The sequence below is a fragment of the Aethalodelphis obliquidens genome, unplaced genomic scaffold, assembly GCF_003676395.1.
Source record: "Aethalodelphis obliquidens isolate GAN/ISIS:26980383/991018 unplaced genomic scaffold, ASM367639v1 scaffold8, whole genome shotgun sequence".
Lineage (NCBI taxonomy): Eukaryota > Metazoa > Chordata > Mammalia > Artiodactyla > Delphinidae > Aethalodelphis > Aethalodelphis obliquidens.
Genome location: NW_020837952.1, coordinates 53,594,957 through 53,608,667, shown reverse-complemented (window position 1 = coordinate 53,608,667; position 13,711 = coordinate 53,594,957). Strand labels below are relative to the sequence as shown.

Genomic DNA, 13,711 nt, shown 5'->3' with positions numbered 1-13,711 from the left:
GTCAGCTTCCGGTTCTGGTCTGTTAAACCTACAGCACACCTGCCACGAAGGCTGGACAGACCCATGAACCTAACAGAGACGCCTCAGGCAGGGATAGAAGGCAGTGTGGGGTGCTGAGGGAGCCTGGCCCCAACCCAGACTGGAGGTGATCATTCCAGAAGGGTTCCCTAAGGAAGGTGGCACCCTAAGGAAGGAATGCAGAGACTTGGATTCTAGAAGCATTCATTCTTTCATTCGTTCACTCAGGAGACATTCACTACCACTCACCATGTACAGGACACTGTTGATGGTATGGGGACCCAAAGGTGAACAAAACAAAGAAAGTCAGAGCCTTTGTGAGAGTTACATTGTGGTGAAGGAAAGAAGCAAAAAGCAAGGAACCTGTTACAATCATCCAGACAAGAGACGACAGCAGGTTGAACCAAGGTGGTGGCAGTGAAGGAGGTGGGAAGGGGTCAGAGCCTGAAAGTATTCCCAAGGGTATGCATACAGGATTTTCTGAAAGGCGGCATGTGGATTTCCAGGGACAGGAAGGAATCAAGGATGACTCCAAGGTGTGTGTCCGTGGAGGGGGCAGGTTAGGATGGGGAAGGATGGAAGCTCAGGACCGGCCACATTAAGTTACAGAGGCCCACGGGGAGGGGTCCTGGCCCGAGACAGGAGTCTAAGAGCTGTCAGCATGGGGATGATATTTCGAGCCGTGAGACTCGATGAAGGCCCCAAGGGAGTGGTGCAGAGAGAGAAGAGGTGCAGGAACTAAGCCTCAGACTCCGAGGCTTAGAGGCAGAGGAGGAGGCCCCGGGGAGGAAGATGAGGAGGGGTGGCCAGCGAGGGGGCCTGGTTAACCCCTGCCATCCACGATCCACCAGCTGGATGTGGGATCTGGAGCAGAGAGGGAGGAGGGAGAATGCTCGGAGGGCGTGGCTGGCCAGGAGCGCAGAGCTTATCTCCTGGGCTGGCAGAGAAAGTGGGGCTCACTTGCTCTCAAGCCAGCAGGCCAAACTTCAGGCAAGTCCAGTGCCTCTTGGAGGATGGGGCAGAAGGAAGGCGCCGAATTAACATCTGATGGGACAAATGAATGACTGAATGAATGCACTCAAAATCCACTGTAGTGTGGCCCCTAACTGCAGGGTGGGGTGAAGCTCTCCCAGCAACGGCTACTGTCCCTGACACACTCTGCCCAGGGGGAGGGGAGGGGTTGGCCCCCATAGGTCGCACGTTCATGTACACACACACACACACACACACACACACACACACACACACACACACACCAGAGCTGCAGTATCAGGGCCTTGCCATGCCAACTACTCTTTTTCCAAAGCCAGAGGTGGACAGAAGGGGGAAAGGAGGGAGGGCTCTGGACAGGGCCTATTCCTCCCCCTCAGGAGACATCTCACCTGATTACGCTTGAACTGGGAGCTGACATCTTCCCAGAGTCACTAACCCCCTGAGATCAAGAACAGGCAGGAGGAGAGTTCCCTGGGGGCAGCCGTGGGTCAGGAGCGGACACCTGTAAGGGAGACAGAGGGGCCATTTGTAAGGGAGGTGGAAAGCGGCCAAGGCAGGTAGGACCTTGAGGATTATTTGGGGGTAAATTTACAGAACTTTACCACCAGTAGGAGACAGGAGAATGTGACGGCGGGCTTTAGCACACACTGCCTGGGTTCAAATCCAGCTCTGCCACTTCTCAATTAACTCCCCCGGTACCGAGACTCCTCCCGATGGGATGTTCATCTGTATGCTCGCAGGGTTGTAATGAGGCTTGAGTGAGTCAGTATAAGACAGCCCTTCCCTCCAGCCCAGAGCACAGTAAGCATTCAGGAGGCGTTAGCCATTATTGTCGGTATGTTACACAGTGAAAAGTAGGAAGGATAAAGATTAAGGAGAGAGGGAGTGCGAGAGTTTTCAGTACAGTGGTCAGAGAGGTCCACTGGGGAGGTAACGTTTGAACAGAGACCTGAAGGCAGTGAGGGAGCGTGTCTGGTCCTGCAGATGCCCTGAGAAGAGGGTTCCAGGCAGAGGGAACAGCCAGTACAAAGTGTCTGAGGCTGGCATGCAGCGAGGCAGAGGGTGTGAGCAGTGGGTGGGAAGCCAGGCCAGGACTTGTGGGTGTCGGCTTTACTCTGAGACTGGAGCACGAAAAGGTTCTGAGCAGAGAGGTGAGGACTGACATCCATGCTAACAGCACCGCTCTGCTTCTGCTATATGGGGTCTGACTATGGGGTCCCAGCAGAAACAGAGGGACCAGTAGGAGGTGACGGCCAGAATCCAGGCTCGAAACACAGGTGCTCAGACCAGGGTGGAAGTCTGGGAGGTAGATGAGAAGGGGGCGGGTTGTGAGGCCGGAAGGTGTTACTGACAGCCTGCACGGGGGGAGGTGAGAGAAAGAGGACACAAGATGACACCTAGGGGGGCTTCTCTGGTGGTGCAGTGTTTGAGAGTCCTGGGAGACAGTGGGCAGTGCTACCCTTCTCTGAGGCTGGGAATGTCGAGAAGGCTGGGTCGCAGGGAGGTGACCACTCTGTTTTCCAGCCTGCATGTTATGACTTCTGTTACAGACTCTTCTTTCCCACTGGGTGGTGAACAGCTTGAGGACACTGCAGGGAGTAGCTGCAGATAGGGAGTCTGCTCCCAGCCCAGCCAGCACAGGGCCTGCCCCCACTCAGGCCCGGGAGCTGTTTGCTGAGTGAATGAGTGAGGGACCACCCTCGCTAGAGCCACCTGGAACGTTCACCCTCTCCCCAGAATGAGGACTGAGGCGGATGGAGGGTCTCAAGCTGAGCCAAAGCCACCCTTCCCAGCCTCAGAGAACCCCCCTCCTCCCTGTCCCCCCTTCTCCACTCCCCTCTGCCAGTACCACCAGGCACACAGCGGGTTCCTAGGTGGGAGGTGAGAGGGATACCAGGAGTCAAGGTCTGAGCTTGGGACTTGGAGTGAAAGGTCCTGAATCCGAGGTGAGCTCTGCTCTGTGGTCTTGGATCAGTTCCTCAACTTCTCTGAGCCTCGATGAATACCAGTCCCCCAGGGGGCTCTGAGGATACACTGAGACAAGGGTTAGGGAGGTGCTTTGTTAGGGCTCCCCAGCTGCCCCAGGGGAGCACTGAGGGAAGTCCACCACCCCCTCCTTCCCACTAGAGTTTAGAAGTTCAGGGAGACATCCTTGCAGCTCTGGAAATACTGGAGATAGACACGCCCCGAGGGTCACCCAGCCCCATCCTCCCATTTTACAGATGAGGAAAAAAACCGAGATCCAGAGAGGGAAAGTGACTTACCCCAGCCCAGCACACTTTCTGGGATGCCATCTGCCTCCGTGATGGTTTTCCAGGCTGCGTGCTCCTGTCCTCTGCCCCGGACCTGAAGCCCCTTCCAGCAAAACTGTCGTGAAGGACATTCCTTCCAGAGATCACCACAGTGGGTGTGAGCACATCCTGCAGTCAGGGAACATCTAAGCTATAAATCGTACTAACTCACATCCATGCAACCAGAGCGAACGCTTCTCGAACGGCGCCTCCCCTTCGCGCCCTCCACCCACAGAGACAGTTTCTCTTCTGTCCTGGTCCATTTATTTAAGTGCTGGATGCAGCTACCACCACGCTGACTCCGCCACCTGCACTTTAGTAAACCTCGGTGGAGGTAACCCCAGGCCCATGAGAAGCAGCAATAATACGCTCTGCTGTGTGAGAACTAACTTCTCCTGTTGCTAGTGGGTACCAGGCACTGTTCTAATAGCCTCAAATGCATTGACTCAACACCCCTCATTGCTGCCCTGGGAGCTGCCCTGCAGCAGAGGAGAGCACTGAGGCTCAGGGGGGTGGCGGGCAATGCAGCAAGTGAGATGCGCTCAGGCCGTCTCTCCTGAGCTCGTGCAGCGGATCACCCACCCCAGAGACCACAGGAAGTGGGAAAGCATCCGGCACCTGCACAGGTGGTGCTCCCAGAGGAAGCTTGCTGGACTCCAAAATCCCTTTCCTATGTCAATAGATATCACAAACGTTCATGGGACACTTGACTATGTGTGTGCCTGGCCTGACACTTGATACGTCACCTTCATTCATCTCACAGCAGCCCTAGGAGGTGGGTATTGTTGGTGTCCCCATTATACAGATGAGAAAGGAGAGGCACAGAGGCCACACAGCCATTGGGGGACCAGCATGGGACCGTAAGTGGTCCACATCAGGAGCCCACGCTCCTAACCACCACTCTGGACAGCTCTGCCTCCCTCCCTCTCTCCCTCCCCCTGCCTTTCCCCTCCTCTCCTCCTCTCTCTCCCATCACCCTCTCTCACACTCACACTTTCTCACACTCACTCTCGCATGCATTTACGGCAGTCTATCCCTTTTCACAGCATTCAGGAGGAGAGGGCGAGAGATGCCCCAGAGCCCAGAAGCTCCTCCCAACCCCAGCACATCTGCGATTCTATCCCATTAGAATGGATCAAATTCCAAATGGAATAACAGGCATAAAGTTAAATGTGCCCAGAAAATAAGGAGCCTGCCTTCTGTATACCTGATCATGGCAACTATTTTGATCCAAGGCATGACCAGCACCTGGCCAGCCTGGCTGAGTGGTTCCTAAGCAGAGGTCTGGGGGGCACAGGACCACGAGGGATGGATGTAACCTTAGGCGTCATCTGGTCCAACCACATCTGGGCCAGACCTGAGATCCAAAGAAGGGAAAGCCCACACTCAGTCCCCAGGACGGGCCAGGCAAAGAGTGGACCCCAGGAAGAGGTCTGCCCACCTCTCTCCACCCCCGCCAGACTGAGTGAGGAAGCGGGGCCCCCGTGTGCAGCTGTCTGCCTGTCCTCCAGCTGTGCCCACCACAGCAGGACACTATAGGTGCCAGGCCCACAGGGCACTGGATCACGAGATGATCTGTCTACAGAATTTGGCTGTAGTGTGTGAGCAGTGGGTGGGATGACTTGTGTCACCACTAAACACGGGGGCTCCCCAAGCCTCACGGTGAACCCTTGTACCCTTCCCAGCTCAAGCTCACGTCTGTGTCTGTGACGCCTCTGATTACAGCTTCAGCCCAGAGTGCGCCTCCACTTCCCAATCTTACACATTCGACTGTCCCTCCACACTCCACGTGTGTGTCCCCCAAACACCTCAGACTCCGCGTGCCCCAAACCACACCTTGATTTCCCTCCCCTCACCCCTTAGGCTTGATCCTCTCCCAGTTGCATAAGTGGCTGTATCCAGCCAGCCAGCAGACCTGAGACCCAGAAGTTATCCTCAACGCCACCCTCTTCTCCACCCATATCCACTCATCACTCCTAAACAGCCCTCAAATCCAGCCACCTCTGCCCACACCCTTTGTACCCACCTGGTCCAAGTACCACCATCGCCTGGTCAGCAGCAATAACCTCCTCCCGGTGCCCTGTGGCTACCCTGGACCACTTCTTAATTCATTTGCTTTGTTTTTTTTAATTTTTATTGGAGTAGAGTTGATTTACAATGTTGCGTTAGTGTCAGATGTACAGCAAAGTGAATCTGTTATATATATACATATATCCACTCTTCTTCAGATCCTTTTCCCAGATTGGCCATTACAGAGTATTGAGTAGAGTTCCCTGTTCTGTACAGTAGGTCCTTATTAGTTATCTATTCTAATACTGAGTGAAGTAAGTCAGAGAAAGACAAACCTCATATGATATCGCTTATATGTGGAATCTAAAAAAAGGGTACAGATGAACTTATCTACAAAACAGAAATAGAGTTACAGATGTAGAGAACAAACTTATGGTTTCCAGGGGGTAAGGAAGGTGGATAAATTGAGAGATTGGGCTTGACATATTCATTTGCTTATTAAAATGCACATCAGGTCATGACAGCCCTGTCGGCTTTAAGGCCTTTATAAATGTATGTATGTATTTATTTATTTATTCATGTATGGCTGCACTGGGTCTTTGTTGTTGTGTGCGCACTTTTCTCTAGTTGCAGCGAGCGGGGGCTACTCTTCGTTGCAGTACGTGGGCTTCTCACTGCGGTGGCTTCTCTTGTTGCGGAGCACGGGCTCTAGGCATGCGGGCTTCAGTAGTTGTGGCACGTGGGCTCAGTAGTTGTGGCTCGCGGGCTCTAGAGTGCAGGGTCAGTAGTTGTGGGGCACAGGCTTAGTTGCTTCCCGGACCAGGGCTCAAACCCGTGTCTCCTGCATTGGCAGGCGGATCCTTTAAAGACAACCCGTGAGTTCCTGTGTGGCCTGGCCCCAGCCTGCCTCATCTTCCTTAGGGCTCCCCAAGGCCCCGCACTAACTCTTTGTGATCAGCCCTTTCAAGTCCCCAGACGAGCCATGCTTCCCCCAGCCCTTGCTCATGCCACATCCTCCCTAGAACACCCTGCCTCTATTCTGCCCAGTTAGCTTCTCTTATCCATCCATCTCAGCACCAACATCACCCTCTCGGGGAAACATTCCCTGTTGCCCATGTGAGATCAGAGGATGCTCTGAGAGCCGGGGGTGCAGTGGTTAGGCACCCAGAGCCTAGAGTCAGAATCCCTGGGTTCACAAACCCAGCTCCTCCATTTCCTTGCTGTGTGGCCTTGAGCGAAGGCTTAACCTCTCTGAGCCTTAGCTTTAGCCTGTGTGTGATGGGGGTAATTACAGCACTTACTGCGTGGAGTTGTAAATGAAAGCAATGGGTTCCTATATGTACACAGTCCCGCCACATTCTGATGCCTCAGACAACATCGGCCATCGACAGGTGACATTAGCCTGTCACTTGCCTGCACAGTGCCAAATGGGCCCCTTTCTTCCTCAGCACTTCATCCTGGTTGGTAATTACGTGTTCATCTGTGCTGTACCTCCTTCATGAGAATGTAAGCCCTATAAAGGCATATGGGCCAGGCCTGGTTTTGCACCCCTATGCCTCCTGTGCCCAGCCTGGAACAAGGCATGGTGACGGCCGCTCAGTCAAGAGCAAAGCTTCTCCCCACTCTGAACCGCACAGCTTTTCCCCAGGACAGTGTATTATGCTCTCGGCCCGGGGTGGCCAAATTGCAACAGTTAGGCCAACTCTGGCCTACCAACTGCTTCTATAAATAAAGCTTTATTGGAACACATCCACACTCATTTGTTCACATATTGCCCATGGCTGTTCTCAGGCTACAAGGGCAGAGTTGAGGAATTGCAACAGAGACCATACGGCCAACAAAGCCAGAAACACTGACTATGTGTCCCTTTACGGAAAAAGTTTACCAGTGCCTGCTTTAGGTATTTGTAACCTCCTTTGAGCCAAGGCCCATGGCTCATGGGGCTGGTAGGAGGTTTAAGTGGGTTCATCCATGGAAGGCACTTAGCACAGGGCCTGGCACGTAGGAAGCCCCAGAAATGTCAGTAGGTGTTACGTGGTTCCATACGCTTGCTCACAGGGGATCGATAAATATTTGTACATTGAATAAATGAGATATTTTCTGCCCCTCACGATAGATTTTTTAGTGGTAAGACCACCCCAGCCTTAGCGGGAAGTCAGGACAATTCATGGCGAAGTTGTGTCTGGCATGAAGGGGAAAGGACATTAGAAATAACAAAAATTACTACCTTTTGCTGCCCACCTAGCATCAGAAACAATACAGAAATTATCCAATTTAATCCTTACAATAGTGCATCTCAAACTTTCAGACACATACAAGTCTTGTTACCAGGATCTTGTTAAAATGCAGATTCTTCTTTTTTCAATTTTATTGAAGTATAGTTGATTTCCAACGTTGTGCTAATTTCTTGACCAAGGTCACACAGTTAGTTAGTGGCAAAGCCAGGATCTCAAGTTAGGTGTGACTTAACTCCAAAATCCCCATTCTGTCTGTGACATTGCCCAGCCAGAAAGACCTCTTTCGAGAGATTGTTTCAGTGGAGGGGTCCCTGCCTGCTCCAAACCAGCTTCCTGCCAGCCTGAATCTGGGTCCTGCGGACTTCGGCCTTCCTAGGCTTGGCGCTGTTTACCGGCTTCCCCTGTCACCTTTTTTCTGGGCAAAGAGGCCTCTTCCAAGGGAGGCTAGTGTCTGGGTTGGCTCTGCCGGAGTGAAGAGGCTTCTGTTTGTGTTGCCTGCTTGTCGCCATATCATAAGCTGCTTTGCTACCTTGTGAAGTGGTCCTGTTTTCTCCACATTGCTCTCTGCTGGCTGAAATACAACAGACCTCTCCCTCCAGTCTCCCCGCTCTTTATCACACACACACACACACACACACACACACACACACACACACACACACAGTTTCTCATCTCCCTCCACAGCTGGCGCTCCCTTTCTCTGCCAGCAGGAAGGCTGAGTTGGGACATCCAGGCTCCCACAGCAGACCAGACTGAACTGGAAACGTCAGGCCCAGGGCTGCTGTGAGGCATGAGCTCTGAGGACGCAGTCCCAGTCTGCCAAATGCAGCATACTGTGGGCAGGAAGAACCTGCTTTCTTGGAGGGAGAAGGTCAGAGAACTTCATCTGCCTCGCTCATCTGAGCGGCCACCACTGCCCCTTGGAAGTCACACCAGTCTCTCTTTCTTTCTTTATGCTGTCGTCCCCCTTTCCGGTTCAGTCAGAAATCATATCCACGTGGAGAGGGCAAAAGCATTAGAAATCGGCTAACAGTCCACACCCATTTTACACATGGGGAAACCAGAGAGGGCAAGGTACTTATCTCAGCCACACAGCAAGTGAGTGGCAGAGCTGAGACCAGAACCCCAATTTCTGGACCCTGCATGCTTCAGGCTCTTTGAAAGCCCCAGAGGGAGAGTCCAGGGTAGTCCAAGAGTTGGGCTGATCTGGGCTTGAATCTGACTTACTAGCTGGGTGGCTTTGAGCAAGTTACTTCACCTCTCTGAAACTCGGTTTTCTCATCTGTAAATTGTGGCAAAAAATACACCCTGCAGGGGTGTTACAAGGATTAAATTATAACGTGCACATCAGACCCAACATGGTGTGGGTGCTTCACCAATACTATCTCTTGTGCTCTGGGTCTTCAATACGTTCTTACCGTCTCCGCGTGCTTATGACATCCAGGTAGCTGTGAGTGTGCATGTCTGGGCATGCGTGTCTGTGCGGGGGTGTGTGGGCTGGGGGATCAGGTTGGGGATACAGCTTGTCATCTCAGAAATGACTTGCAGGAAGAGAACATCCACTCGGGTCTGGGAAGGAGGCAGCACCGTCCTCGCCTGCAGTGGGAGAGGGGTACTAGATTGCCGAGTAACACAGCTGTCCTCCACCCTCTCGCCACTGCTTCTATATGGGCAGCTCAGGTCCCCCCCGCCAGATACAGAACTCCACCCTTCTGCAAGGCCCCCCAAAGCAATCCACTCATCCAGGAGCATCACTTGCAGGGTAGCCTTACTGAAGAAGATCCAGAGGGGAGAGAAGGGTTTTACATCACACGTCACAGCAAACTGCCTGAAACTCTTAGAAAAATTCTTCAAGTGCTATATAGAAAAATTCTCTTCTTCACATATCCTTCGTGGCCACACTGCCACCAAAAGGAACAGGGGTGGGGCACTGGGAGGGGCACTTCCCCTCCAAAACATAGACCCTCAGCCAACCTCTGGGCCGAGCCAAAGGGCCCTCTGTCTAAAAGGACTCAACTTCCTAGGTTACCATTCAAGCCACCCAAACATGTCAAGAAAGCATCCCTTTCCTTACACTAGCCTCCAGACACCTCTGTCTCCTGCCTGTCCATAGCTCCTAGGACAGGGAGTCAGGAGTCCTGAGATCACTCTCTGCCTATTTGAATCTGGATAGAAAAAAATATTTTACTTTCCAGACACACTTTGTAGAGGACTCCACCCCTCTGGGTCACCTTTCAGACACTGTCCCCCCACTATACACCCCCTGCCGCCTTCCCTTTGCCCTCAGCCGTCTGTGCCCCTCTGCACTCTCATCCTCCCACACGCAGGAGTAAAATATTCATTAAAATATTTTCTTCTCCTGCCTGTTAGCCCTTCCATCTTAACTTATCCTGAAGGGTTTTTTAATTTGCTTTTTCTTTTCGTTTTTCTTTGCAATGTGTCAGTTTCTTCCTCTTCCTGGACCACCTCTCCATGTTTATTCACAAGGCGAGCTTGTATCAGAGGCTTACTGTGTCTTTGGCTTTGAACTAGTGGTGGGGACAGAACGAATGAAGAGAGAGAACTGAAAAAACAGCTACATCCTGGCTATCATGGGAACCCACGACCTATGGTGGACACATATATATATAAGCAAATATTTACTATAATAACTATCATTTATCAAATGTTTACTATGTGCCTTCAGAGACTTATCTAAGTACCTTATCAGAATTAACTCATTTAATCCTCACAGCAATCTTAGGAGGCAGGCACTATCACCATCCCTATTTTACAGGTGAGGAAATTAAGGCACAAAGGTGAGATGACTTACCCAAACTTATCCAGCTAATAAACGCTAAAGCCAGCATCCAACCACTAAAACACACTGCCTTTCCATGTGCCCCAAGTGCCCCAACGTGCAGAGGAGAGAGCTAATAACTTTGCCTAAGGAAGTCAGGAAATGTTTTGTGTGTGGGGGGGTACTTTTGAGCTGGGTTTTGATGGATGAATAGAAGTTTGCTGAGTGAAAAAGAGCAGGAAAGACATTCTAGGAAGAAGGCTCAGTATGTCAAAAGTCAGAAACGTGCATTAATGAGTCATGGGAAGTTTGCCACGGCTGGATGAGAGGGAATGTGGGGATGGGCAGAGACCAAGTCCCACGGGGCCCTGTGGGGCTCATGAAGCGCTGGGGTTTGATCCTTGAGGAAGTGGAGCATCCCTGAAGGGCTGTGAGCTCGACAGTGTATTGCTCCCTTTCCCTCCTTCTCTAGGACTGCGAAACAACCTCCACTCTGGTCCTGTGTCCATAACCCACCCCCCAGCCGGCTCCTGTGGACTGCTCTCTCTCCTCCCTCCTGTGTCCTCCCCCCCAACCCCTGTGTCATAGCCTTGCCGTTCTCTCTCCCCCACCCTCCGTGTTCTCCAGGGGCTGTGAGGGCCTCGAGCATCTTCCCCATCCTGAGTGTGATTCTGCTCTTCATGGGTGGACTCTGCATCGCAGCCAGCGAGTTCTACAAGACTCGACACAACATCATCCTGAGTGCCGGCATCTTCTTTGTGTCTGCAGGTAACAGCTGCTGAGCCAGGTGGGCCAGAGTCCAGGCCCACCAGTGGGGAGAAGGTTGAGGTTGGGTGCCCAGTGGCTGGGAGGACCTGGCAGAGAGAGGAGGCGAGAGCAGAGAGGAATTTCCGGGCCTTGCAACAGGCTGAGTCGCAAGGAAGACAGGTTGTGCTGGGGCTCCCGCCCCAATGCAATACCGAGCCCCCCCACTGAGTCCTCCAGGACCATCCCCAGACCCTGTCCTTTAGCCCAACGATGCATCTTTCTCCCACCTCCTGGAAAAAGGCCCCAATCCCAGGATCCTCTCAGGACACTAGGCCTATCCTCACTTGCCCTCTCCCCTCACTGTCCTACCCAGGTGGGAGCAGGCAGGCACCCAAAACCACATTTCTCAACCCAGTTATGTGACAAGTCACATTGGCTTCAGATGCCAGAAAAAGAACATGGGCTGTAGTATGAGCCATTTAATAAGAACGACTAACGTTTAAGCAGCACCTACCACATGCAGACTTAACAGCTTTCATGTCTATTAACTCACATGCATCAACTCACATGCATTCACATGTATTAATCCTCCCCGTGACCCGACAGGAGTAAGTCCTATTATTTTTTTAATAGATCTTTATTGGAGTATAATTGCTTCACAGTACTGCATTAATTTCTATTGCACAACAAAGCGAATCAGTCATATGCACACACATGTCCCCATATCCCCTCCCTCTTGAGCCTCCCTCCCATCCGCCCTCTCCCACCCCTCTAGGTCATTGCAAAGCACCGAGCCAATCTCCCTGTGCTATGCTGCTGCTTCCCACCAGCCAACTATTCTACATTCGGTAGTGTATATATGTCAATGCTACTCTCACCTCGCCCCAGCTTCGCCCTCCCAACCCGTGTCCTCAAGTCCATTCTCTATGTCTACCTCTTTATTCCTGCCCTGCAACTAGGTTCGTCAGTACAGATATGGAAACTCAGACCCCGGTTCCTTTGCCAGAGGCTTTGCATCCAGGCAGTCTGGCTCTAGGAGCTAGTCTTAACCCCCTGCTACACCAGCTTCAAATCCCTGTGCAGCCTTGAGCAAGTTACTTAACCTCTCTGCAATCTGTTTTCTCATCTGCAAACCACTTGAAAAGCACTCAGCAGTGAAGGCAGGTAGTAAGTGCTCAATAAACTATATTATTATTATTACTACTCAATACATTGTAGGATGCCCCTTGCTTCTTTCCCTTCTTCCCATAGCTCTGTTTCCATTAGCTCTTCCCTTTGCAGCTCTCTCCAAATGGAATAATAGGATAGTAAGGTGATGCTTGCAACACCCTTCTAGACCGGCGCATCCGTTCTCCATGAAAACGCTGGACCAGGAAAAGACCCTCCAGCAATTCCCCGTCCCGTCATCCTGCCCGGGGCCTGGCATCCTCCTTGGAAACTAACGATCCTTCCCTCTGCTTCCCTCTCCGCCCGCGCCCACCCTCTGCCCGCAGGTCTGAGTAACATCATTGGCATCATAGTGTACATATCTGCCAATGCCGGAGACCCTTCCAAGAGCGACTCCAAAAAGAATAGCTACTCGTACGGCTGGTCCTTCTATTTCGGAGCCCTGTCCTTCATCATCGCCGAGATGGTCGGGGTGCTGGCCGTGCACATGTTTATCGACCGGCACAAACAGCTGCGGGCCACGGCCCGCGCCACGGACTACCTCCAGGCCTCCGCCATCACCCGCATCCCCAGTTACCGCTACCGCTACCAGCGCCGCAGCCGCTCCAGCTCCCGCTCCAGCGAGCCCTCTCACTCCAGGGACGCCTCCCCCGCGGGCATCAAGGGCTTCAACACCCTGCCGTCCACGGAGATCTCCATGTACACCCTCAGCAGGGACCCCCTGAAGGCCGCCACCACGCCCACCGCCACCTACAACTCCGACAGGGATAACAGCTTCCTCCAAGTTCACAACTGTATCCAGAAGGAGAACAAAGACTCTCTCCACTCCAACGCAGCCAACCGCCGGACCACCCCCGTATGAAGCTCCCGCGGGCCTCGCCTGCGCCGCCGCCGCCGCCGCCGCCGCCGCCGCCGTCGCCGCCAGGGTCCCGGACAGAGCCGGGAGGCGGGGCGCGGCCTGCGGGGTGGGCCATGGGGTGGGGGGGTGAGGGGGAGGAAGCGAAACCATCCACGGGGGACAAACCTTCCAAAAGCAAAAACAACAAAAAAAGAGAAAAACATAAGTAAATTAAAAAAAAAAAGAACAACATATAAGAGGAACAAAGAAGCAAAACAATAGAAAATGTGCAAAACTATAAACGAGGGAAGGAAAAACAAACTTTAAAAAAGCAAGAGAGGATAAAAATTAAAAATAGAAAATAAATCTAAAAGAAAATGCATGATTTCCCATGTACCATTATTTTAACGTTTAATAAAAACCAATTTAAATGAAAACATACAAGGGAACCAAGATAATATTAAAGCAAAAAAAAAGGAGAAGGAACAGAAAGGAAGGGAAATGTTCTTTGCATTTATCAGGGGTTTATGTTACTTTTTTTTTTCATGCGGAAGAGTTACTTTTCTGTTCCCTTTAACCCCAAGCTGGCTCTGCCTCCCTGGGTGAGTGGGGGGGTGGAGACTCAGGGGCC

General features: G+C 52.2%; 1 protein-coding gene across 1 annotated transcript in view; it reads left to right on the top strand.

Moving 5' to 3' along the window:
• The window catches only part of CACNG2 (calcium voltage-gated channel auxiliary subunit gamma 2), a 116,567-nt gene extending 103,442 nt beyond the window's left edge, over window positions 1-13,125 (top strand). Inside the window, exons 3-4 of the mRNA XM_027107526.1 lie at window positions 10,956-11,096; window positions 12,569-13,125. Coding sequence (XP_026963327.1) covers window positions 10,956-11,096; window positions 12,569-13,104 — 677 coding nt within the window. The 3' untranslated portion in view covers window positions 13,105-13,125. The remainder of the gene's footprint in view (window positions 1-10,955; window positions 11,097-12,568) is intronic.
• The last annotated feature ends 586 nt before the right edge of the window (window positions 13,126-13,711 follow it).